This window comes from Arachis stenosperma, chromosome 2, assembly GCF_014773155.1.
Source record: "Arachis stenosperma cultivar V10309 chromosome 2, arast.V10309.gnm1.PFL2, whole genome shotgun sequence".
Classification (NCBI taxonomy): Eukaryota; Viridiplantae; Streptophyta; class Magnoliopsida; order Fabales; family Fabaceae; genus Arachis; species Arachis stenosperma.
The window spans coordinates 38,778,245-38,805,622 of NC_080378.1; the positions used below are offsets into that span (position 1 = coordinate 38,778,245).

A 27,378-nucleotide genomic window follows, 5' to 3' on the forward strand; every position below is an offset into this window, starting at 1 on the left:
ATTTGAAAGCTTGGATTGTGGTTGGAAGCTTGTTGGTGCTCATTTTAAGTTTGGGTGCATAAAGGGAATCGGCCAAGGTATGGTTTCGGTTTCCTCTATGTAGTATATAATATTCATGGACACATAGGCTAGTGACCAATAGGATAGGTTGAATTAAAATGTTGGTTGGTATACTAAATATTGATGAATTGATGGATGTTGAGTTGATTGTGATGAATTATAATGATATGATGATGTTGAATGATTGTATGGATTGGGAGTTGGTTCTTATAATGATTGTAGTGTTATGATTTATGAAATGGTGGGTTTGATAGTGATTTTGATCATAAGTGTTATATATTTGATGTTGGAATTGAGAATAATGAAATGAGAAGAAAAATGTGGTGAGGTTGATGTATTATGCTATAATAGGTACATTTTGATGAAAAATGGAGCTTTGGTATGATTTGGTATGGGTATGGTGAGATAGTGTGGTAATTGTGAAGTTTGGAAAAATTGAGTTTTTGGTAAACTTTGTTTGATCATAACTTTTGCCTCGGTTTTCAAAATTGATTGAAAATTGTTTAGAATTAAAGATCTTTGAAACTTCTTCGAATCAGTATAAGGTTTGTGAAAATTGGAATTTTGTAGAGAAAGTTACGATCATTCAAAGTTGGTGTTAAAAACCTAGTTTTGAGTATTAGAACATGGGATATAAATTAAGGGCTCTAGTACATGATCTTAAGGTAAATTAGAAAACGGAGGTCTAGGTTTCTGGCGTGCTGAGAATGGTTTGATGTTAGGTGAAGGATGATTGGTATGTGAGATGAGAAATGATGGACTTTTGGTATTTGGAAACTGAGTTATAAAAGGGACAATGGTTGAGATGAGTCGAGGACTCGGATTGATGTGATGGATTTATGTATGCTAAAAATACTTTTGAAAACCACTAAAATAATATTTTTACATGATATTTTGAGACGCTATGCGCCTGGCAGGGATGGTGGTTAATCCCGCCTGTCGAGGTAGCGGCGGCGGCGTAAGGACGGTGGTTAATCCCGCTTACGTTGAGATGTGAGGTCTGAGGCAAGAATATCCCGCTCGCATCCCTTCGGATCTATAGGGCGAGCAGGCGTCGGTACCTGGACAGTGATCCGAGCACTATATCTCGGGGGTTCCCATATAAGAAATCCGAAGGGCGACGTCTCCATGGAGATGTGTCGGGTTGGCAGTTGAACCGACAATGTGATATCACAGCCAGTAGGGCAGGCATTCATCATATGCATTTCCTATTTGCTTGTATGCTTTGTCTACTTGTAATGGTTTGCCTAATTGAATAACATGCTTACTTGCTATTTGAATTATTTGCCATATATGCTACTACTTGTGCTTTACTTGCTTTGAACATTATCTGTGTTTTCTGCTGGGATTGAGGAGGTTCGGAAGGCGGTGGCGATGGAATCGCATGGAGGATCGGTTGGTGAAGGCTGTGGGACAGCGGTGTTTGGTTAGAATAGAAATTCCTTAAGATAGATAACCTGGTTTATTTAAGTCAAGTTGGTATATTATGCTTAAATGTTTTATAATGCTTTAAGTTGAATCTTGTGATGGATATGAAGCATAGGATTGCCTTTGGCGTCCCGGGGTCTTATATCCTATATCACTGGGAACTGTTACCATACTGAGAACCTCCGGTTCTCATACCATATTGTTGTTGTATTTTCAGATGCAGGTCGCAACCCATCTCGGTGAGTTGCTTTGGTTGGTGACAGGAGCAGAGAATCTTGGGTCATTTTGAGTTCCTTTTGGTTTATTTTGTTTATACATCTCTCCTTTTGTATTTTGTTTTGCCTAGAGGCATGTATTTGAGAGAACAAAACTTGTATAAGCTGTTTTCACTGTATGGTTTTGTATATCAGTATATGGCTAGCCGGCTTAAACTCCGCGAGTCGTGACTAGTTCCCTATGATATTATATACTTATCTTTTGTTATATCTTCTCTGTTTCTTATGCCTTAAGCTAGTAGCTCCGTTAGTACGTTTGTGCTTCGAAATTCTATTTTTGAGCTATATCTTTCATCGGGCTTCTAGATTATACTATTCTTTCTATATATATATTATGTTTGAGTTTAGAACTGTCGTAATCTCTGATTAACCTTGGCTTTACGACGCGAGGTAAGGCTTAGGCTAATTAGGGTGTTACACAGGGCAGCGTCCCACGCGCATCAACAAAATTTTGGCGCACCATGGCCGCACCAACTCGCACGTTGCTGCACCAAGTCTCGAGCCATGCATCAATTTTCTGCCCTGCCCTCCACAAGGGCAGGGCAGCCTCCTGGGAGTGACTATTTGGGCCAAAATTCAAATTAAAAATTCATTTGAATTCATTTCTTCACCAATTCAAAAGCCCATCCAAATCCCATTATCCAAGAATAGAAAGTGTATAAATAGGAGTTAGTTTGATGTAATTAGAACTTTTACTTTGAGCTTTGAATTTTTACTTTTATTTTGAGAGCTTTTGAATATTTTCTTGAGAGACTTGTCCGAGAACTAAGAGGATCAAGGGAGAATTGACTGATCTCCTTCCTCATTTCCCTTGGGCAATTCTACTCTCTTGTTTTTGAGTTTTGGGTGTGTGAAATTGGGGAAATTCTGTCCCAATTCCCATTCAAGCTCTTTGCACTTTGTTTTCTGCATAATTCTATTCCAATTCTGTTCTCCTATTACTTCTTCTGTAATTTTCTGTCAATTGCTTAGTAAATTCAGATCTGGGAAGGAAATTGGGTTTTAGGCTCTGCTACCTAAGCCCTTGGGTCCTGAGATCACAACTCATTTTGGGTTCTTCTGTGAACCTTGCTGCATTTAATTTTCTTCTGTCTAAGTTCCAATTGCTTCTAATGCAATTTCTGTTCTATTGATTATTGCAACTCAATTTCTTTTGTTTAAATTCTGCAATCCCTATCCTCAAATCCCTTTATTATTCAAGCAATTTATATTCCTTGCAATTTAAGTTACTGCAATTTACATTTCTTGCACTTTAAGTTTCAGTCATTTACTTTCTTGTTCTTTAAGATTCTGCAAATTTACTTTCCTGTTCTTTAATTTACTGCACTTTTCCCTTCCCCCTTTACATTTACTGTCATTGACTTCCTGTTAAACACAAATCACTCAACCAAAACTTGATTCGCTTGACTAAATCAACCACTAAACTAAAATTGCTCAATCCTTCAATCCCTGTGAGATCGACCTCACTCATGTGAGTTATTATTACTTGATGCGACCCGGTACACTTGCCGGTGAGTTTTGTGTTGGATCGTTTTCCACACCATCAAGTGTCTAGCATTTGCAAATGTATAGGAGGCCAGTACTCTTCTTTGTTGTTGATTATTATTGGCTCCTCCTTCTGGTTGATTGGGATTTGATGGATCTCCTTCCATTTCTTGGAATTCCTCCTCAGATTCTTCCTCTCCAATAACGTTCTTTCCTCTTTTAGCTCTTCTTATTCTTCGAAGAGTTCTTTGGTCAATTTCAGAGAGGATAGGGGAAGATCTTCCTGTACCTGACATACAAACACACAACAATAAACACACAGATCCAGAAAATCGACAAAACTTCAATCTATAGCTAGAATGAAGTTTTAGTTAGTTTAAGCAAAAATTCAAACAGTTAGTGTGTTAGAGAAACAGAAAAGAAAAAGTGCTTAATCTAGACCTCCACTTCACTTAATCATTGTCAATCTATTTCAATCCCCGGCAACGGCGCCAAGAACTTGATGTGCGGAAAACGATCCGACACAAAACTCACCGGCAAGTGTACCGGGTCGCATCAAGTAATAATAACTCACATGAGTGAGGTCGATCCCACATGGATTGAAGGATTGAGCAATTTTAGTTTAGTGGTTGGTTTAGTCAAGCGAATCAAATATTGGTTGAGTGATTTGTGTTTAACAGAAGCTAAATTGCTTGGAATGTAAAGGGGGAAGGGAAAATTTGCAGTAAATTAAAGAACAGGAAAGTAAACTTGCAGAATCTTAAAGAACAAGAAAGTAAATGACTGAAACTTAAAGTGCAAGAAATGTAAATTGCAGTAACTTAAATTGCAAGGAATATAGATTGCTTGAATGTAAAAGGGATTTGAGGACAGGGATTTCAGAATTTAAGCAAGAGAATGTGAATTGCAACAATCAATAGGGCAGGAATTGAATTAGAAACAATTATGATTCAAACAGTAAGGAAATAAAGTGCAGCAGAGGTTCACAGAAGAACCAAAAGTAAATTGGGATCTCAGGTCTCCAGAGACTAGGTAGCAAAGCCTAGATCTCAATTGCCTTCCCAGATCCAAGTTCACGAAGCAATTGACAAGAAATTGAAGAAGAAGTAGTAAAGGAAATTGAAATTGAATTTAATTATGCAGAAAGGGATTAAAGAGATTTTGAATGGAGGTTGAGACAGAATTTCCTCAACTCTTCACACCCAAAACTCAAAACAAGAAAAGTAAAAGTGCCCAAGCAAGAACGAGGAAGAAGAGAGATCAATTCTCCTCCCCAATTCTCTGAAATCTCGGTGAAGTCACCAAGAGAGGTTGTCCAAGCTCAAAATAAAAGTCCAGGTTCAAAGGAAAATTCAAAGTGCAAAAGTAGTGCAAAAGATCAAAGTAAAGGTAAAAGTAAAAGTCGTATTTACATTAAACTAACTTCTTTTTATACACTTTCTATTCTTGGATCTTGGGATTTGGATGGGCTTTTGAATTGGTGAAGAATTGAATTTTATTGGATTTTTAATCCAATTATAGCCCATGAAGGATTGCTTCCAGGAGGCTGCCCTGCCCTTGTGAAGGGCAGGGCAGGATTTGATGCTTGGTGCGTGCGTGGTGCGGCGTGGTGCAGGCTTGGTGCGCAGGATGCTGCCCTGCCCTCGCGGAGGACAGGGCAGAAAATGTTGGTGCGCCAGAATTGTGCTGTGGTGCGCTGTTGGTGCTGCCAGAATCTTGCCTTGGTGCGCCAGATCTGTGCCACAACAACATGCTACCCTGCCCTCGCGGAGGGCAGAGCAGTGTTCCCACTTTGACGTCCCGAGTTCGAAACTTGGATGCTACACACGCTACCCATTTTTCTTGGCTTTCTTGGTACCAAAATGAGGCTTAATTCCTTGCTTCCTCTTGGTCCCGTGTTCAACTCTTGTGGCAAGCATTGTAGACATTTTCCTTTGATTTTCTTCCCTTGGTGAGCCCGATACTGCCCTTGTGGAGGGCAGGGCAAGGTTTTGTTCCTCTTGATTCCAAGGCACAGATTTGTGCTCTGCCCTTGTAGTGGGCAGGGCAGAATTGCCTTTCATGCTTTGTTCCCTTATGTTGCCCTCCTAGAGGGCAATGTGCCCTTGTGGAGGGCAATGCTTGCCTTCCTCATGTTGTGCGCCACACTTCTTCTCTCTTTGACCACACTTTCTTCTCCTTGGGCCACACTTCCTTAGGCCACGCTTTTCCTTTTTTTTCTTTTCTTCACCTACAATAAACCAAAACAACCACTCAAAGTATCACTAAATTCAAGAAGCTTATAAATCAATTAAAAATCAATTAAATTTAGCTTAAACCTTATGAGTTAACATTAATTTCATGGTGGTTGTTTGATTTAAAGAAGTTATGCATTTTCACTCCAAATCACTTACTTAGGATGCAAGAAAGTGCATAAATGCTAACAAAACAAGTGAAATTAGCTTGAAAAATGGGTATATGATGACTTGTCATCACCACGCGTGCGCGTCGTCCACGCATTCGCGTCATTCGTGCAGCTTTCAATCCGCGCGGTCGCGTCAGGCACGTGAGCGCGTCACTCTGATTTCTTCCATTTCGCGTGGTTGCGTGAGCCATGCGACCGTGTGACTTCTCGCTAGTCATCTCCTCAATTTCTTGTGTTCCTTCCATTTTTGCACGCTTCCTCTTCATTCCTTACGCCATTCCTACCCTATGAAGCCTGAAACACTTAACACATAGATCATGGCATCGAATGGTACGAAGGAAGATAAAAATATACAACTAAAAGGTCTTTAGGAAGCAAGTTATCAATCATAAAATATTTTTAGGAAGGAATTGTAAATACATGCAAATCATATGAATAAGTGGGTGAAGACTTGATAAAACCACACAATTAAATACAATGTGAATAATAAAATAGTGGTTTATCAACCTCCCCACACTTAAACATTAGCATGTCCTCATGCTAAATTGAAGGAGATAAATATGAATGAATAAGAACATGTAAGACTCATGTAATGCAATGCAACCTATATACATATGAATGCAACTATATGAGTTTGTCTACATGATTAAAAATAAATAAGTTCTCTAAGACAAAACATGGGGCAAATTTCACTAATTCAATTCATATTGTAAAAACAGATAAATTTGTAAGAAGATAGCCCGTGAAAGTAGGGAGTACAGGATTGAGCATTGAACCCTTACTGTTGGTGCGTGTGCACTCTAGTCATCTCTAGTATATGGGGTAATCACTCTATCCTTCTCTAATCATGCTCTCAAAAATTTTATTTTTCACCTAATCAATCAACAATTTTAAAATGCCAATGCAAACATCATGAGGTCTTTTCGTGGTTGTAATGGGGCTAAGGCAAGGGTGAGGGTACACATATGGCTAAGTGAGCTTATATATTGAATCTTTAATTAACCCAAGCTCCTACCTAACATACATATACTCTATATAATTTTAACATTCATCTTAGCTACCCAGAATTCCCTTTTCACATTCCATATTCATGTATCAACCTTTATTTTAATTTTTTTATCACATGTGCATTGATTATTAAACTCTGACTTATTATTGGGGTGATTTTGTCCCCTTATTTACTAAAATAAAGATTTTTTTCTTTTTTTTGTATGGCTTATCAATTCACATAGAATTGTAATTTTTCTTTTATGGTTTCACATGAATAGGTACCCAAATTCCCTTTATTTTATCATGACATATTTTTCTATTATCCTTTATTCCCATAATTTTCCCATACTCAATTAACACACAAATTCTATCTTAAGCTAACCAAAGATTCAATTGGGATTTTCAATTGTTTTTCTGCTTAAGGCTAGTAATGTGGGAAAATATAGAACAAATGGGATTAAAAACGGCTCAAAGGGGTTAACAAAGGTAATTAAAAGGGTTGGCTTATTTGGGATATTTGAGCTAAACAAACAATGGCCTCAATCATATGCATGCACATAACATATTAACATTGGACATATAGGATAAAACAAAATTCAGATTACAATCATAGAGAAGTAAACACACAAGAAGTAAAAATGTTTATGGTTAGATAGTGTAACCATGTATTTAGGCTCAAAATCTCACGGGTTGTGTGTTCTTTTAGCTTAAAAATCCTATTCTAATTTTAACTTCAAACAAATTTAACATAAATATTTTGATTTAAATTAGTGAAATTTTCAAAAAAAATATATGGTCTTAAAAGAAACTTATTGTCTTTTTAATCAGGTAGAACATGCATGCAAATAACCTACTAATATGCAATCTATCATATACTAAAGAAGAAGAAATTGGTGTTAGGGGGAAAGAATTGCCTCCGGAAGTCAGGTACTAACCGACCTCCCCACACTTAAGGTTTTGCACCGTCCTTGGTGCCATCTGTCAGGAATAAGGGTGGGCTGGTGGCAGTATCTCCACAGTCGAGACCGTCATGGCTCCCTATGCTAGTAAAGGAAGTGGAGTCCAGAGTCCTTGGGTCCTCGTCAGGTCTGTGATTGCCTGTGAGTAGCTCTTTGAGGTATTTGAATCGGCGGTGGTTGTGGCGCTCTCGGAGCTTTACTTTCTGGTCTTGTTGGTCCAACCTCTTCAGTATTTGATGCAGCAGCTGACTAGTAGATGGTAGAATGTCTGCAGGATCTTCTGTGGACTGGCTGGTAGTGGCAAGTGGTGGCCTGAGATATCTCCTGTTAAGGACGTACTGATCATCCCGTGGAAGTATGGCTTTGGTGTCCCCGGCTCTATAGGATACTCCGGCTGCTGAGACAAGATCTGAGACCAAGACGGGGAAAGGAAGATTGCCCGAGATTTGCACGTGTCCCATAGCATTCCGGATGTGTCTTGGTAGATTGAGAGGCTGGTCTATGAGGATGCAGCATAGTAGAACGGCCATGTCTGCAGTGAAGGAGGACTCATGAGTGCTCAGAAAGACGTAATGGGACATAATCTATGCCCATACGTGAGCCTCTAAGGTGAGTGCGGAAGCCGAGATTCCCTTAGGATGGGAATGATGGTATCTGAAGATCCATTTGCTGCCAGGTTGTGCGATAACTCTGAGAACAGCGTCCCAGACAAATTTGTATGCCTGGCGCTTGAGTGCGGTTTCTTGAAAAGCGTCCAGTCCTTCTGGGGCAGGGGGAAGATCTAAGGCTTGCTGAATGGCCTCTTCTATAATGGGGATTTACTTCTGACGGACATAAACAGACTGCAGGGTCGGCAGGTGGAAATTGGAGTAGAACTCAACTACCCAAGAAAGATTAACCTGTTGTGGCTGTCTCTGTAGGAATCCCCAATGTCTTTGTGCAATTTGTGGCTCAACAAATGTGGCAATATGAGGTGGAAGGATAAGAAGGTGTTCATTGTTGTAATTCCAAGCTGCCAGAATGGGGAACATCTGCTCACAGTAACGATTGGAAAATCGTGCAGTGTCCTTTGCTGGGAATGCTCTTTCCTTTTCATCAACCTTAATAATCCTTTTAATTCTTTTTGTTGAGGGCTTAACTGCAGTTAAAGAAGGCTCTGCCACTAATGCTCTTTTTGTTCCTTTCCTTGCTGTGAATTTGGAGGTAGCTTTCTCCTTGCCTTTCTTGGTGGCCATCCTGAAAGGAAAAGAGGGGAAACATGAATATGTTAAGGGTTATAGCAAGAAAAAGGGAATAGGAAAGGTGGTAATCAATGCACAGGAATGGATAATGATGTAAGCACATGGTCATAACTACATGTGACAAATCAACAATGGAAATAAAATAAGTGCATGTGATGACAGTTAAATGTAAGGCGTTTACTGGCATGCCGGCAAAGGGCATGAGTAGCATAGATCAAGCATTCAATGTCCAAATTATATTACCAAGTCTTTCAAACTAATAATATGTTTGTAAAAACAATTATATTTAATTAATAAAATATAAAAGGGGTTTTGTGAAAAGTAGGCATTTAGAGTAGTAGATTTAAAAGAAATCTAAAAATAGTGCAAAATGCCATATGGGCGTTTTCACAAACACATAGCATGCATGTTAAATAAGGTATGAAAAATATTAATTTTGAACATGCATGTAACCCTATAAATATAATATATAATTGTTAAACAAGTCCTAAACAATCCATAAGTAACATATAAAAACAATGATCCAAATAAAATTCCAACACCAATAGGAGGAAGAAGAAAGAAAAAGAAACATAGATAGGGAAAGTAGAAGAGAAAGAAAAAGAAAACATGAGAATAAAAAGAAAAATGAAAAAGTAGGAAGGGGAGAAGAGAAGAAAAACTTTGATAATGGTGATGGAAAAGAGGGAGTAGAAGGGAGGAAGAAAGGAGAAGAAAGAAAGAAGGAGGGGGAAAAGAAATAAGATTGGGGGGAAAGAAAAGATAAAACAATCTGGTAGAGTTGAATGAGTTGGGCGGCACAAGCGACGCGAACGCGTGGGGAACGCGGTCACGTGGAAAGCTCTTAAATGAAATGACGTGGACTCGTCGGTCACGCAGACGCGTGACATGATTTGCGCTAGTGGCACGAGGGCAGCTTCGCGCTCGCACAAATCTCTGTTTGAACCATGTTTTTGCCAAATTTCAGAGTGACGCGGTCGCGTGGTTGACGTGATCGTGTGGATGGCCAGTTTGAGGAAATGGCACGGACACGTGGGACACGCGTTCGCGTGGCTGGGCTTGTGTGACTAGCACAAGGGCAGCCCAGCTCCAGCACAACTCACTGCCACACACTCTTTTACGTTGAATTACAGAGCTACGCGTTCGCGTGGGTAACGCAGACGCGTGGGGAGGCCATGTTACGAATGACGCGATTACGTCGTCCACATGGACGCGTGGATCATATGGTGCCAGGGGCACACCTCCAGCCACATTCCGACGTAACTCTCTGTCTCTTTTCCTTAATAATGTGAAGGCACTATGACGCGAACGCGTCAGCGACGCTGGTGCATCGCATGCCGTTCACACCTTTTTTTTAAGTAGAAATATACAATATGCAGTATGTGGATGAGATGCAAAAGATAGGCATTAGTACTGAGAAGAGTTATTGATGAGGGAAGATAAGGCGAGGAGAAGGAACGATCATACCATGGTTGGTTGTCTCCCACCCAGCACTTTGCTTTAATGTCCTTAAGTTGGACGCTCCACTAGTTCAGTCTTCTACTGTGGGTGGATCTTCCAAGAGGAAGATCTCTAGTTCCTGGTTTTTCGCCATCTTTTCACCATGGAATAACTTCAAGCGATGTCCATTGACCTTGATAAGTTCAGAGCTTGAAGGATGGCTCAAGTGAAAGACTCTGTATGGTTCCACCTTCTTTACTCGATACAGACCATCCCATCTGGATCTCAGCTTGCCTGGCATGAGTCGTATTCTGGAGTTGTAAAGTAGGACTAAGTCCCCTGGTTGGAATTCTCTTCTCTTAATGCTCTTGTCATGCACAGCCTTCACCTTCTCTTTATACAGTCTGGAGTTTTCATAAGCTTCAAGGCGAAGGCTCTCTAATTCTTGCAGTTGCAGCTTCCGTTCAGCTCCGGCTCTCTCATAGTCCATGTTACATTCCTTTACCGCCCAGAAGGCCTTGTGTTCTAACTCAACTGGAAGATGACAGGCCTTTCCATAAACCAAGCTGAAAGGACTCATCCCAATCGGTGTCTTGTATGCTGTCCGATATGCCCAAAGCGCGTCTTAGAGCCTGATGCTCTAGTCCTTTCTATGAGGCTTGACTGCCTTTTGCAGTATGCGCTTTATCTCCCTGTTAGACACCTCTGCTTGCCCATTAGTCTGGGGGTGATAGGCTATTGATACTTTATGGATTATCCCATGCCTCTTTAGTAAACCTGTTAGTCTCATGTTACAAAAGTGAGTGCCTTGATCGCTCACGATTGCTCGTGGTGATCCAAAGCGACAAATAATATGATCTCAACCAAAGGAAACAACAGTGTTAGCATCATCAGTACGGGTAGGAATTGCTTCCACCCATTTAGAAACATAATCTACAGCTAACAGTATATAAAGGTGGCCATTAGAATTTGGAAATAGACATATGAAGTCAATGCCCCAAACATAAAAAATTTCACAGAAAATCATAATTTGTTGAGGCATTTCATCCCTCTGGGATATATTACCAAACCTTTGGCATGGAGCACAAGATTTACAAAGATTAGCAGCATCTTTAAAAAGAGTAGGCCACCAGAATCCACAGTCTAAAACTTTTCTAGCAGTTCGTTGAGGGCCAAAATGTCCTCCACTCTCAGATGAGTGGCAGGCCTCTAAAATGAACTGGAATTCTGATTGAGGTACATGATGAGCGGATAATTTATACACTTTTTGGCATTGTTTTTAGTATGTTTTTGGTATAATCTAGTTAGTTTTTAGTATATTTTTATTAGTTTTTAGTTAAAATTCACTTTTCTGGACTTTACTATGAGTTTGTGTGTTTTTTTGTGATTTCAGGTATTTTCTGGCTGAAATTGAGGGACCTGAGCAAAAATCTGATTCAGAGACTGAAAAGGACTGCAGATGTTGTTGGATTCTGACCTCCCTGCACTCGAAGTGGATTTTCTGGAGCTACAGAAGCCAAATTGGCGCGCTCTCAACGGCGTTGGAAAGTAGACATCCTGGGCTTTCCAGCAATATATGATAGTCCATACTTTGCCCAAGATTTGATGGCCCAAACCGGCGTTCAAAGTCACCTCAAGAAATCCCAGCGTTAAACGCTGGAACTGGCACCCAAATGGGAGTTAAACGCCCAAACTGGCATAAAAGCTGGCGTTTAACTCCAAGAAGAGTCTCTACACGAAATCGCTTCATTGCTCAGCCCAAGCACACACCAAGTGGGCCCGGAAGTGGATTTTTATGTCATTTACTCATCTCTGTACACCCTAGGCTACTAGTTTTCTATAAGTAGGACCTTTTACTATATATTGTATTAGAGAGCTTTTTGATCATGTTTTATGATTGAACTCAATTTGGGAGGCTGGCCATTCGGCCATGCCTAGACCTTATGCTTATGTATTTTTCAACGGTGGAGTTTCTACACACCATAGATGAAGGTGTGGAGCTCTGCTGTACCTCGAGTATTAATGCAATTACTATTGTTCTTCCATTCAATTCCGCTTGTTCTTGTTCTAAGATATCACTTGTTCTTCAACTTGATGAATGTGATGATCCGTGACACTCATCATCATTCTCACTTATGAACAAGGTGACTGACAACCACTTTTGTTCTACAAGCAACCAAGGCTCTAGTGGATATCTCTTGGATTCCTGATTGCACGATGCATGGTTGATCGCCTGACAACCGAGTGCTCACCTGACAAACGAGCCAACCATTCCGTGAGATCAGAGTCTTCGTGGTATAGGCAAGAACTGATGGCAGCATTCAAGAGAATCCGGAAGGTCTAACCTTGTCTGTGGTATTCTGAGTAGGATTCAATGACTGAATGACTGTGACGTGCTTCAAACTCCTAGCAGGCGGGGCGTTAGTGACAGACGCAAAAGTATCGATGGATATTATTCCGGCCTGACCGAGAACCGACAGCTGAATTCCGCGTGCCGTGACAGGGCATATGCAATCGCTTTCACTGAGAGGATGGGAGGTAGCCATTGACAACGGTGAAACCCTACACAAGCTTGCCATGGAAAGGAATAAGAAGGATTGGATGAAGACAGTAGGAAAGCAGAGAGACGGAAGGGAAGGCATCTTCATGCACTTATCTGAAGTTCCTACCAATGAATTACATAAGTATATCTATCCTTATCTTTTATGTTATTTTCGTTCATCACCATATACATTTGAGTCTGCCTGACTAAGATTTGCAAGATGACCATAGCTTGCTTCATACTAACAATCTCCGTGGGATCGACCCTTACTCACGTAAGGTATTACTTGGACGACCCAGTGCACTTGCTGGTTAGTTGTGCGAAGTTGTGTAATGCCATGGAATTGAACGCACCAAGTTTTTGGAGTTCATGACTGGGGATTATGAGAGTTGTGAAAAGTATTGTTCACAATTTCGCGCACCAAGTTTTTGGCGCCGTTGCTGGGGATTGTTCAGTTTGGACAACTGAAGGTTCATCTTGTTGCTTAGATTAGGTATTTTTTTTCGAAATTCTTGAAGATGAATTCTAGAGTTTCATGATGATTTGTTGAAGTCTGGCTGGCTGAGAAGCTATGTCTAATCTCATTGGACCGAGGTTTCAACTTATCATCACAAGAGCTTGTTGATTTTTATCAATTTTGCTTTTGGAGCAGTGATCTGCTAAGGCTTGGCTGGCCTTTGGCCATGTCTAGTGTTTTGGACCGAAGCTTTCTTTGAAAGCTTGGCTGGCTGTGAAGCCATGTCTAATTCCTGGACCGGAGTCTTAGACTAGCATTGCACTGATTCCTGGAATTCTCATTAAGAATTTTGATATCTTTTTCCACTTAATTTTCGAAAAACACAAAAAAAAATATCATAAAAACCAAAAATATGTTATGTTTCTTATTGAGACACTAGTCTCATCTTAAGTTTGGTGTTAATTGCATGCATTCATGTGTCTTAGTGATCTTCAAGAGGTTCTTGATGATTTACTTGCTCTAATCTTTGAATTCTATTGCCTTGAAGTATTTTGTGTGTCTCATATGCATTCTCATATTGTTAGTGTCAGTGGTATACAAACTGCTAAGTTTGGTGTCTTGCATGCATTGTTATTTGATTCTAGTTGCATTTTGATTATCCTTTATTATTAAAATTCCAAAAATATTTTTAATTTGTGTCTTTTCAAGTCAATAACACAGAGAATTGAAGATTCAGAACATACAGCAGAGGAATTGCACAGAAAAAGCTGGGCGTTCAAAACGCCCAGTGAAGAAGGACAGACTGGTGTTTAAACGCCAGCCAGGGTACTTGGTTGGGCGTTTAACGCCCAAAAGGGTATAGTTTTGGGCGTTAAACGCCAGAATGTGCACCATTCTGGGCGTTTAACGCCAGGATGGTGGGCGTTTAACGCCAGGATGGCACAAGGGGGAGAATTTTGTTTTCAAATCAAATTTTTTTCAAGTTTTCAAAGTTTTTCAAAATCAAATCTTTTTCAAATCATATCTTTTCAATCAAATGCTTTCAAAATCAATTCCTTTCCTTTTTCAAAGATACTTACTATCAATTAATGAGTTGATTCAACATTTCAAGTATGTTGCCTTTTCTGTTGAGAAAGGTTTAATGTTTGAATCATATCTTTTCTTGATAGCCAAATTACTAATTTTTAAAAATCAAATCTTTTTAAAATTGTTTTCAAATCATATCCTTTCAATCACATAATTTTTGAAATCAATCATATCTTCTTAACCTCATCTTTTTCAATCAAATCTTTTTGATTTCTAATTTCAAAATCTTTTTCAAAAATCATTTTATTTCTTTCCCACTTTTATTTTTCGAAAATTAAGTAATGTTTTTCAAAAATATTTTCAAAATCTTCCACTTAATTTTCGAAAATTACTTCCCTTCTCCTCACATCCTTCTATTTATGGACTAACACTATTCCTTAATGCAAAATTCGAACTCCATCTCCTTTGATAAGTTCGAATTTTCTACTTCTGTCTTATACTCTTCTTTTCCTCTGACACTTCAAGGAATCTCTATACTGTGACATAGAGGATTCCACATTTTCTTGTTCCCTTCTCTTTCTTATGATCAGGAGCAAAGACAAAGGCATTCTTGTTGAAGCTGACCCTAAACCTGAGAGGACCTTGAAGCGAAAGCTAAGAGAAGCCAAAGCACAACTCTCTTTAAAGGACCTAACCGAATTCTCCAAAGAAGAAGAACACATGGCAGCCGAAAACAACAATGCAAACAATGCAAGGAAGGTGCTGGGTGACTTTACTGCACCTACTCCCGACTTCTATGGGAGAAGCATCTCTATCCCTGCCATTAGAGCAAACAACTTTGAGCTTAAGCCTCAATTAGTTTCTCTAATGCAACAAAATTGCAAGTTCCATGGACTTCCAATGGAAGATCCTCATCAGTTTTTAGCTGAGTTCTTGCAAATTTGTGACACAGTCAAGACTAATGAGGTAGACCCTGAGGTCTACAGACTTATGCTATTCCCTTTTGCTGTAAGAGACAGAGCTAGGACATGGTTGGACTCACAACCTAAAGAAAGCCTGGACTCATGGGAAAAGCTAGTCAATGCCTTCTTGGCAAAGTTCTTTCCACCTCAAAAAAATTGAGTAAGCTTAGAGTGGAAGTCCAAACCTTCAGACAAAAGGATGGAGAATCCCTCTATGAAGCTTGGGAAAGATACAAACAATTGATCAGAAAATGTCCCTCAGACATGCTTTCTGAATGGAGCATCATAGGTATTTTCTATGATGGTCTCTCTGAACTATCCAAGATGTCTTTGGATAGCTCTGCTGGAGGATCTCTTCATTTGAAGAAGACGCCTACAGAAGCTCAAGAGCTGATTGAAATGGTTGCAAATAACCAATTCATGTACACTTCTGAAAGGAATCCTGTGAACAATGGGACAAGTCAGAAGAAAGGAGTTCTTGAGATTGACACTCTGAATGCCATTCTGGCTCAGAACAAAATATTGACTCAACAAGTCAATTTGATCTCTCAAAGTCTGTCTGGAATGCAAAATGCACCAAGCAGTACTAAAGATGCTTCATCTGAAGAAGAAGCATATGATCCTGAGAACCCTTCAATGGAAGAGGTGAATTACCTAGGAGAACCCTATGAAAACACCTATAATTCTTCATGGAGAAATCACCCAAATTTCTTATGGAAGAATCAAGAAAGACCTCAACAAGGTTTCAATAACAATAATGGTGGAAGAAACAGGTTTAGCAATGGCAAGCCTTTTCCATCATCTTCTCAGCAACAGACAGAGAGTTCTAAGCAGAATACCTCTGACTTAGCAACCGTGGTCTCTGATCTAATCAAAACCACTCAAAGTTTCATAACTGAAACAAGGTCCTCCATTAGAAAATTGGAAGGACAAGTGGGTCAGCTGAGCAAGAAAATCACTGAACTCCCTCCTAGTGCTCTCCCAAGCAATACTGAAGAAAATCCAAAAGGAGAGTGCAAAGCCATTAACATGGCCGAATTCTGGAAGGAAGAAGAGGCAGTGAACGCCACTGAGGAAGACCTCACTGGACGTCCACTGGCCTCCTATGAGTTCCCCAATGAGGAACCATGGGAATCTGAGGCTCAAAATGAGACCATAGAGATTCCATTGGATTTACTTCTGCCATTCATGAGCTCTGATGAGTATTCTTCCTCTGAAGAGGATGAGTATGTCACTGAAGAGCAAGTTGCTAAATACCTTGGAGCAATCATGAAGCTAAATGACAAGTTATTTGGAAATGAGACTTGGGAGGACGAACCCCCTTTGCTCACCAAAGAACTGAATGACTTGTCTAGGCAGAAACTGCCTCAAAAGAGGCAGGATCCTGGGAAGTTTTCAATACCTTGTACCATAGGCACCATGACCTTCAAGAAGGCCTTGTGTGACTTAGGGTCAAGTGTAAACCTCATGCCCCTCTCTGTAATGGAGAAGTTAGGGATCCTTGAGGTACAAGCTGCAAAAATCTCACTAGAGATGGCAGACAACTCAAGAAAACAAGCTCATGGACTTGTAGAAAATGTTTTGGTTAAGATTGAAGACCATTACATCCCTACTGATTTCATAGTCCTAGAGACTGGGAAGTGCATGGATGAATCCATCATCCTTGGCAGACCCTTTCTAGCCACAGCAAAGGCTGTGATTGATGTTGATAGAGGCAAACTGATCATTCAAGTGAATGAAAAATCCTATGTGTTTAAGGCTCAAGGATATCCCTCTGTCATCATGGAGAAGAAGCATGAAGAGCTTCTCTCAAAACAGAGCCAAACAGAGCCCCCACAGTCAAACTCTAAGTTTGGTGTTGGGAGGCCACAACCAAACTCTAAGTTTGGTGTTGAACCCCCACATTCAAACTCTAAGTTTGGTGTTGGGAGGTTCCAACATGGCTCCGAGCATCTGTGAGGCTCCATGAGAGCCCTCTGTCAAGCTACTGACATTAAAGAAGCGCTTGTTGGGAGGCAACCCAATGTTTTATAATTAACTATTTCCTTTTGTTATTTTATCTTTTTTGTAGGTTGATGATCATAAGAAGTCACAAAATCAATGAAAAAAGCAAAAACAGAATGAAAAACAGGAAGAAAAATAGCACACCCTGGAGGACGCACTTACTGGCGTTTAAACGCCAGTAAGGTTAGCTGTTGGGCGTTTAACACCCAGTCTGGCACCATTCTGGGCGTTTAACGCCAGAAAGGGGCACCAGACTGGCGTTAAACGCCAGAAAAGGGCAAGAAGCTGGCGTTAAACGCCAGGAATGGGCACCAGCCCGGCGTTTAACGCCAGAAATGGCACAAAACGTGATTTTGTTAGCCATTTGGTGCAGGGATGACTTTTCCTTGACACCACATGATCTGTGGACCCCACAGGACCCCCACCTACCCTACCACTCTCTCCCTTCTTCACCAATCACTTCAATACCTCTTCCCCAAAAACCCCTCACCTATCAAATCCCCTCTTTCTCTTCACCACTCACATCCATCCTTCATAAAACCCCACCTACCCCTCCATTCAAATTCAAACCACTTTTCCACCCAAACCCACCCTCAAATGGCCGAACAACCCTCTCCCCCTCTCCTATATAAACCCTCCTTCACTCCTTCATTTTCACACACCTTAAACACCATCTCTCTCCCCTTTGGCCGAATACAAAGCCATACCCTTTCTCCTCATTTCTTCTTCTTCTACTCTCTTCTTTCTTCTTTTGCTCGAGGACGAGCAAACATTTTAAGTTTAGTGTGGTAAAAGCATTGCTTTTTGTTTTTCCATAACCATTTATGGCATCCAAGGCCGGAGAAACCTCTAAAAAGAGGAAAGGGAAGGCAAAAGCTTCCACCTCCGAGTCATGGGAGATGGAGAGATTCATCTCAAGGGTGCATCAAGACCACTTCTATGAAGTTGTGGCCTTGAAGAAGGTGATCCCCGAGGTCCCCTTTTCACTCAAAAAGGGTGAATATCCGGAGATCCGACATGAGATCCGAAGAAGAGGTTGGGAAGTTCTTACCAACCCTATTCAACAAGTCGGAATCTTGATGGTTCAAGAGTTCTATGCCAATGCATGGATCACCAAGAACCATGATCAAAGTATGAACCCGGATCCAAAGAATTATATTACTATGGTTCGGGGGAATTACTTGGATTTTAGTCCGGAAAGTGTAAGGTTGGCATTCAATTTGCCCATGATGCAAGGAGATGAACATCCTTACACTAGAAGGGTCAACTTTGATCAAAGGTTGGACCAAGTCCTCACAGTCATATGTGAAGAGGGCGCACAATGGAAGAGAGATTCAAGAGGCAAGCCGGTTCAATTGAGAAGGCATGACCTCAAACCCGTGGCTAGAGGATGGTTGGAGTTCATTCAACGCTCAATCATTCCCACTAGCAACCGGTCTGAAGTTACTCTAGACCGGGCCATCATGATTCATAGCATCATGATTGGAGAAGAAGTGGAAGTTCATGAGGTTATAGCCCAAGAACTCTATAAGGTGGCGGACAAGTCCTCTACCTTAGCAAGGTTAGCCTTTCCTCATCTCATTTGTCACCTCTGTTATTCAGTGGGAGTTGACATAGAGGGAGACATCCCTATTGATGAGGATAAGCCCATCACTAAGAAAAGGATGGAGCACACAAGAGACCCCACTCATCATGAGATCCCTGAGATACCCCAAGGGATGCACTTTCCTCCACAAAACTATTGGGAGCAACTGAACACCTCCCTAGGAGAACTGAGTTCCAACATGGGACAACTAAGTGTGGAGCATCAAGAACACTCCATCATCCTCCATGAAATTAGAAAAGATCAAAGAATCATGAGGGAGGAGCAACAAAGACAAGGAAGAGACATTGAGGAGCTCAAACACTCCATAGGATCTTCAAGAGGAAGAAAGAGCCGCCATCACTAAGGTGGACCCGTTCTTTGATTTCCTTGTTCTTTATTCTTCTGTTTTTCGAATTTTATGCTTATGTTTATCCATGTTTGTGTCTTGTGATCATTAGTGTCTTAGTGTCTATGCCTTAAAGTTATGAATGTCCTATGAATCCATCACCTTTCTAAAATAAAAACGCGCTTAATTGAAAAAGGAAGAATTGCATGAATTTTGAATTTTATAACAGTTTAATTATTTTGATGTGGTGGCAATACTCTTGTTCTCTAAATGTATGCTTAAACAGTGCATATGTATCTTGAATTTGTCGTTCATGAAGGTTGGCTCTTAAAAGAATGATGAAAAAGGAGACATGTTACTGAGGATCTGAAAAATCATTAAAAATGATTCTTGAAGCAAGAAAAAGCAGTGAATACAAAAAAAAGAGAGAAAGAAAGCAAACGGAAAAAAAAAACCGAAAAAGAAAGAGAAAAAGAAAGAAAAAGAAAGAATAAAGTTGTGATCCAAGGCAAAAAGAGTGTGCTTAAGAACCCTGGACACCTCTAATTGGGAACTTTAGCAAAGCTGAGTCACAATCTGAAAAGGTTCACCCAATTATGTGTCTGTGGCATGTATGTATCCGGTGGTAATACTGGAAGACAGAGTGCTTTGGGCCACGGCCAAGACTCATAAAGTAGCTGTGTTCAAGAATCATCATACTTAACTGGGAGAATCAATAACACTATCTGGATTCTGAGTTCCTAAAGAAGCCAACCATTCTGAATTTCAAAGGATAGAGTGAGATGCCAAAACTGTTCAGAGGCAAAAAGCTAAAAGCCCCGCTCATCTAATTAATACTGATCTTCATAGATGTTTTTGGAATTCATTGCATATTCTCTTCTTTTTATCTTATTTGATTTTTAGTAGCTTGAGGACAAGCAACAATTTAAGTTTGGTGTTGTGATGAGCGGATAATTTATACACTTTTTGGCATTGTTTTTAGTATGTTTTTGGTATAATCTAGTTAGTTTTTAGTATATTTTTATTAGTTTTTAGTTAAAATTCACTTTTCTGGACTTTACTATGAGTTTGTGTGTTTTTCTGTGATTTCAGGTATTTTCTGGCTGAAATTGAGGGACCTGAGCAAAAATCTGATTCAGAGACTGAAAAGGACTGCAGATGCTGTTGGATTCTGACCTCCCTGCACTCGAAGTGGATTTTCTGGAGCTACAGAAGCCCAATTGGCGCGCTCTTAACGGCGTTGAAAAGTAGACATCCTGGGCTTTCCATCAATATATGATAGTCCATACTTTGCCCAAGATTTGATGGCCCAAACCGGCGTTCAAAGTCACCTCAAGAAATCCCAGCGTTAAACGCTGGAACTGGCACCCAAATGGGAGTTAAACGCCCAAACTGGCATAAAAGCTGGCGTTTAACTCCAAGAAGAGTCTCTACACGAAATTGCTTCATTGCTCAGCCCAAGCACACACCAAGTGGGCCCGGAAGTGGATTTTTATGTCATTTACTCATCTCTGTACACCCTAGGCTACTAGTTTTCTATAAGCAGGACCTTTTACTATTGTATTAGAGAGCTTTTTGATCATGTTTTATGATTGAACTCAATTTGGGAGGCTGGCCATTCGGCCATGCCTAGACCTTATGCTTATGTATTTTTCAACGGTAGAGTTTCTACACACCATAGATTAAGGTGTGGAGCTCTGCTGTACCTCGAGTATTAATGCAATTACTATTGTTCTTCCATTCAATTCCGCTTGTTCTTGTTCTAAGATATCACTTGTTCTTCAACTTGATGAATGTGATGATCCGTGACACTCATCATCATTCTCACTTATGAACAAGGTGACTGACAACCACTTTTGTTCTACAAGCAACCAAGGCTCTAGTGGATATCTCTTGGATTCCTGATTGCACGATGCATGGTTGATCGCCTGACAACCGAGTGCTCGCCTGACAAACGAGCCAACCATTCCGTGAGATCAGAGTCTTCGTGGTATAGGCAAGAACTGATGGCAGCATTCAAGAGAATCCGGAAGGTCTAACCTTGTCTGTGGTATTCTGAGTAGGATTCAATGACTGAATGACTGTGACGTGCTTCAAACTCCTAGCAGGCGGGGCGTTAGTGACAGACGCAAAAGTATCGATGGATATTATTCCGGCCTGACCGAGAACCGACAGCTGAATTCCGCGTGCCGTGACAGGGCATATGCAATCGCTTTCACTGAGAGGATGGGAGGTAGCCATTGACAACGGTGAAACCCTACACAAGCTTGCCATGGAAAGGAATAAGAAGGATTGGATGAAGACAGTAGGAAAGCAGAGAGACGGAAGGGAAGGCATCTTCATGCACTTATCTGAAGTTCCTACCAATGAATTACATAAGTATATCTATCCTTATCTTTTATGTTATTTTCGTTCATCACCATATACATTTGAGTCTGCCTGACTAAGATTTGCAAGATGACCATAGCTTGCTTCATACTAACAATCTCCGTGGGATCGACCCTTACTCACGTAAGGTATTACTTGGACGACCCAGTGCACTTGCTGGTTAGTTGTGCGAAGTTGTGTAATGCCATGGAATTGAACGCACCAAGTTTTTGGAGTTCATGACCGGGGATTATGAGAGTTGTGAAAAGTATTGTTCACAATTTCGCGCACCAGTACACACCGTCTAATTACCTGGTCAACACCACACCTCCATAGATATGGGTCATCCCATACATAGTATTTGGACTCGCTTTTCAGTTTGTCTCTCTGATGCTTAGTAAAATCAGGAGGAAAAGCATGGCTAACTAGATAATTAGCTACAGGTGCATACCAAGGGGCTACATCAGATACTGCATGTAAGCTATCAAATGGGAAATTATCATTGATAGGAATGGAGTCATCTTTAATGTGCTCAAGGCGACTCAAGTGGTCAGCCACTAAATTCTGGTTACCACTCCTATCTTTAATTTCCAGATCAAATTCTTGCAGCAATAGCATCCAACGTATTAGCCTTGGCTTAGACTCCTTTTTAGCTAATAAATATTTTAGAGCTGCATGGTCTGAGTACACTACTACCTTAGTACCAAGTAAATAGGCTCGAAATTTATCCAGAGCAAAAATAATAGCTAGAAGCTCTTTTTCAGTAGTAGTGTAATTAGATTGAGCCAGTGTTGCTCCTACTGCATGATTTGAGGCGTCACACATGATTTCAAATGGTTGACTCCAGTCTGGTCCCCTCACAATCGGAGCTTGAGTCAGAGCGGTCTTTAGCTTATCAAACGCTTGCTTGCAATCCTCACTGAACTCGAACCCAATCTCTTTCTGCAGTAGTTTGGATAAGGGTAGTGCTACCTTACTGAAGTCCTTAATGAATCTCCTGTAAAAACCTGTATGGCCAAGGAACGAACGGACTTCCCTCATAGAGGAGGGATAAGGTAAACTAGAAATAACATCCACCTTTGCTGGGTCTACAGAGATACCTGTATCAGAAACAACATGTCCTAGAACAATACCTTGTTTTACCATAAAATGACACTTTTCAAAATTTAAAACAAGGTTTGAACTAACACACCTATCGAATACTTTAGATAAACTATCCAAGCAAAGGTTAAATGAATCACCATAAACGCTAAAGTCATCCATAAAAACTTCCATACAAGTCTCAATGAGATCAGAGAAAAGACTCATCATACACCTTTGGAAAGTAATTGGTGCATTGCACAAGCCAAAGAGCATTCTCTTATAAGCATAAGTCCCAAAAGGACATGTAAAAGTAGTCTTTTCCTAATCTTCAGGAGCTATATGGATTTGAAAATAACCTGTATAACTATCTAGAAAGTAGTAGTGAGATTTACCTGACAGGTGATCAAGCATCTGATCAATGAATGGCAAGGGGTAATGATCCTTGCGAGTGGCTTGGTTAAGACGCCTGTAGTCAATGCAAACTCTCCATGCATTCTGTACTCTGGTTGTCAGAAGTTCTCCTTACTCATTCCTTATTGTTGTGACTCCAGACTTCTTGGGCACCACTTGTACTTGGCTGACCCATTCGCTATCAGAAATGGGGTAAATGATATCTGTCTTAAGTAGTCTGGTTATTTCCTTCTTGACAACTTCTAAGATGGTGGGTTCAATCTTCTCTCAGGTTGACGGACAGGCTTCGCTCCTTCTTCTAAGAATATTCTATGTTCACAAACTTGAGGACTGATGCCTACTATATCTGCCAAGCTCCAGCCAATTGCTTTCTTATGCATCCTCAATACACTAAGCAATTGTTCTTCTTGTTGGGAGGTGAGCTCCCTTGCAATGATAACAGGAAACTTCTGCTTGTCCTCAAGGTATGTATACTTGAGGTGTGGAGGAAGGGGCTTTAATTTCATTTTCTGCTTTGGTTTGGTTCTAGATTTTTTGGGGCTGGTAAAAATGGTAATGAATCTTCAGTATGTTCAGAGGGTGTCCCCACACTTGGGTCTTGCTCTATGTGACTCTCTTCCATTTCTTCCTGGTGAGTTGCAGCCATAATCTCATCAATGATGTCACATTGGAATATGGAGTGATCTTCTGGGGGATGCTTCATAGCTTCATCTAGATTGAAGCTCACTGTTCTACCATCTACCTCAAAAGAGTACGTACCCGAGAAGGCATCCAGCTTGAATTTTGAAGTCTTAAAAAATGGTCTACCAAGCAGGATTGACGAGGGTCTCCCTGAGTTATTTTGGGGCATCTCCAGGATATAAAAATCAATGGAAAACGTGAGCCCTTTAATGCTCACTAATACATCTTCAGCAATTCCAACCACTGTGATAATGCTTTTATCTGCTAACACAAAACGAGCTGCCGACCTTTTTAAGGGAGGGAGCCTTAAAGCATTATATATAGACAAGGGCATAATACTCACGCATGCTCCTAAATCACACATACAGTCAGAAAATATCACACCTCTAATTGTAGTTAACCATGCATGGGCCTGGGTCACTACATTTTTCAGGTATATTTCCCATTAAAGCAGATATAGAACTACCTAAAGGAATAGTTTCTAATTCATCAATTTTATCTTTATGAATGCACAATTCTTTTAGAAACTTTGTATATTTAGGAACTTGCTGAATAACATCAAAAAGGGGAACAGTTACCTCAACCTTTTTGAAAATCTCTACCATTTTTGGATCAAGTTCCATCTGCTTTCTGGGCTTCTTAGCAAGGTGTGGAAATGGAATAGGAGTGGCGTCTTTTATAGCTTTAGCTTGCTAGGGTTCCGCACTCCTTGGTTGGGCTGCTTCTGCTTCAGCCACGCCTTGTGCTTTATCTTCGTATTCAGCATCCTCTACCTCAACTGTGTCCGCAGCTGGGGCGTGTTCTGGTGAGCCTGGTTCCTCTGGATTCTTCTCTTGTAGTGTGATTCTAGATCTCAGGGTAATAGCATTGAGGCCACCCTGGGATTGGGTAATGGTTGAGAGGGGAGTCCACCAAAACTTGAGGACTGGTTGTTAGAGTTATTCAGTGATCCAATCTGTGAGACAAGGGCTTGCAAGGTAGAATTCAGACCATTTAGAGTAGAAGTAAGATTGTTTTCCATGGCCTGTTGTCTCCGATCAATAGATTGAAGCAACTCATCATTAGGAGATGAAGAGGGGTAAGTGATCTGAGGGGTCTGCTGAGATGCTTGAGGCTGCCTTAGATGAGGTGCTCTGTAGGCCTGATTCTGATTCTGCTGCCTGAAATTATTATTGTTATTCCACCTCTGGTTTCCATTGTTATCCCTGCCTCCTCTGTTGTGATTGTCCCTCCAACCCTGGTTAGAATTATCTCTCCAGCCTTGGTTGGGGTTATCCTGCCATCCGTGGTTGTAACTGCCACCTTGATTATACCCTTGGTTGGGGCGGTCATAGAAGTTGTGAGTGGCTGCCACAGTGTGGTCTTCCAGTTGGAGTTGCAGACACTCATCAGTATAATGACTATAATCTGCACAGATTCCACAAACTCTTTGGGGAACCAACTGTTGGCTGTGCTATGGTGGAGAAGGCTAAACTTGCTGAGCTTGTTATTGACTTAGTTACATCTGCTTCAGTAAATTGGTCATTTCACATAAGCTCTGAGTTATAGCAGCAGTCTCTTTGCTAGAGATACCTCTACAATAGCTCTTGACCGACTTTATTTCTGCCTATAATTCCTAGAAATTCAGCTAAGTCGCTGATCAATTGCCATGCCTCCTCCGTAGTCTTGTACTTTTTCATAGACCCATTGCTAGCCCCTTCCAATGTGGTCCTATCTTGTGATTTCATACCCTGTGTAAAGTAGCTGAGCAACACTATCTTGTCAATCATATGGTGGGGACATGCTTCCAGAAGATTATTGAAGCGTTCCAAATATTCATAGAGAGTCTTAGATTCGTCCTGAACGATCATGGACATGTCTTTCCTCAGTTTATCGGCAACCTCAGCTGGAAAGAATTTCTCCAAAAATTCTCTTCTAAGCGTATCCCAGTTAGAAATAGTTGCTCCGGATTGAGTGTAGTACCACTCTTTTGCCTTCCCCTCAAGAGAGAATGGGAAAGCCTATAGCAGAATAGAAGTTTCGTCAGTACCATCACGCTTAACAGTAGAACAAGCTGTCTGAAAATCCCTAAGGTGCTTGATAGGCTCTTGAGCAGGTAAGCCATGAAACTTGGGCATCAAGTTGAGTAGTGTAGACTTTATTTCAAAATCCACACCCACTGTTGGGTGGCGTGCCTGGAATGGTTGTAGTGTAAAATCAGGTGCCGTAGCCTCCTGGATAGTGACTCTCCTAGGTGCTGCCATGTCACCTACGCGTAAATCAACTGGATCAGTAGAGAGGGAGCTTGTTTCTCCCTTAGATGACGTTTCAGGTTCGTCCTCAGAGAGGACTAGCCGACGCCGAGCTTGCCTTATACGTGAAATAGTCCTTTCAATCTCAAGGTTAAATACTGGCAAGCTTGGATCAGGAAGTGAACGCGTCATTTATTGAAAGAAACGTGCAGCTCATAGTAACAAAATAAAAAGAAAAATACAATTAAATAAATTCCAATCAACAAATTAGCACACTATTGCAACTCTTCGGTAACGGTGCCGAAAATTGACGTGGACGGAAATTGGCAGATTAAGAATTAATTAGAAAAATGGCGTTGCGAGTACAGTTCTTAACCGGCAAAAATCCACTCATCAATTTAGAAAAGGGTTGTCACAAATTTTAGAAATAAAATACTAGGAGTATGAGTCCCAGGTCGTCTCCCAACGAGCTGCAGGAAGATGTGCTATTTTGTCAATCAGAGGTTTTCAAAAGGGGTTTTGAATTTTTTGAACAGAAAATTAAATCAGAGAATTTATATGATTTAAATAAAATCTTGACCGTGAGAAGATTAATTGGAAGTTCTATCCTTGTTAGAATTTTATCAAGAGCAATTAATAATTAGTCATTGTTTTAATTTAGTTAACCCTCAACGAATGAAGGAAAGTCAAATTAAAAGTCAACTTCTATTCACAAGTCCTAATCCTCTCCCTTGGGAAGGATTAGAGTTAGCGATTAACAAGTCAACCAACAATAAACCAATCAGAATTGAACTCTTGAGTATTCTAACTCAAGGTTCTCCTTTCAATCATCTCCCAATCAAGTTGGGGAACTACTCACTCATTATAATTATAGACTTCACAAAATCAATGGGAAAAGTAAGAGAAGACATAATAAATAATAATAAAAGAGATTAATTAAAATTAAAAATAGTCTTGTATTAATGAACTATGAAAAATAATCCAATGTCAACTCTGGAGGAATTAAGAATATGGAAGAATAAATAAAAAGTAAAATAACAAACTATAATGACTAGTACCGGAGGTACACTCTTCTCAAAAGTTAAAGCCAAAATTCTTCAAAATCCTAATTATGAATGTTCAAGTGAGAAACCTAGGGAGGAGTAAATTCAGATCTAAAAACTTGAAATTGTGCAGAATGAATTATTCTCCTTGTCTCTGCATGTTTCCTGGCTCTAATCTGTATTTCTGGGCCGAAAATTGGGTTGAAATGTGGCCCAAAATCTGTGCCAGCGACTTCTGTAATTCTGGAGATCGCGCACGTCACGCGGCCGCGTCATCCACGCGTTCGCGTCACTCAGCGTTTCTCGTACCACAAATTCGCGTCGTTTGTGCAGCTTCCAATCCGCGAGGTCGCGTCAG

At 40.5% G+C, this 27,378-nt stretch overlaps 1 protein-coding gene and 1 non-coding gene across 2 annotated transcripts; both read right to left on the reverse strand.

Moving 5' to 3' along the window:
* Positions 1 to 10,373: 10,373 nt before the first annotated feature.
* Positions 10,374 to 10,862, reverse strand: LOC130962807 (uncharacterized). The gene has a single exon (XM_057888974.1). The coding sequence runs from the start codon at positions 10,860 to 10,862 to the stop codon at positions 10,374 to 10,376; it is 489 nt and encodes a 162-aa protein (XP_057744957.1).
* A 4,569-nt stretch (positions 10,863 to 15,431) lies between these two features.
* On the reverse strand, positions 15,432 to 15,539 carry LOC130964501 (small nucleolar RNA R71). Its single transcript, XR_009080592.1, has one exon. It is a non-coding gene; the product is annotated as a small nucleolar RNA R71 (small nucleolar RNA).
* Between the last annotated feature and the right edge of the window lie 11,839 nt (positions 15,540 to 27,378).

What these genes read in the sequence shown, in the direction of transcription:
- LOC130962807 (XM_057888974.1), bottom strand. Translation starts at nt 10,862, where the DNA reads ATGAGTCCTTTCAGCTTGGTTTATGGAAAGGCCTGTCATCTTCCAGTT.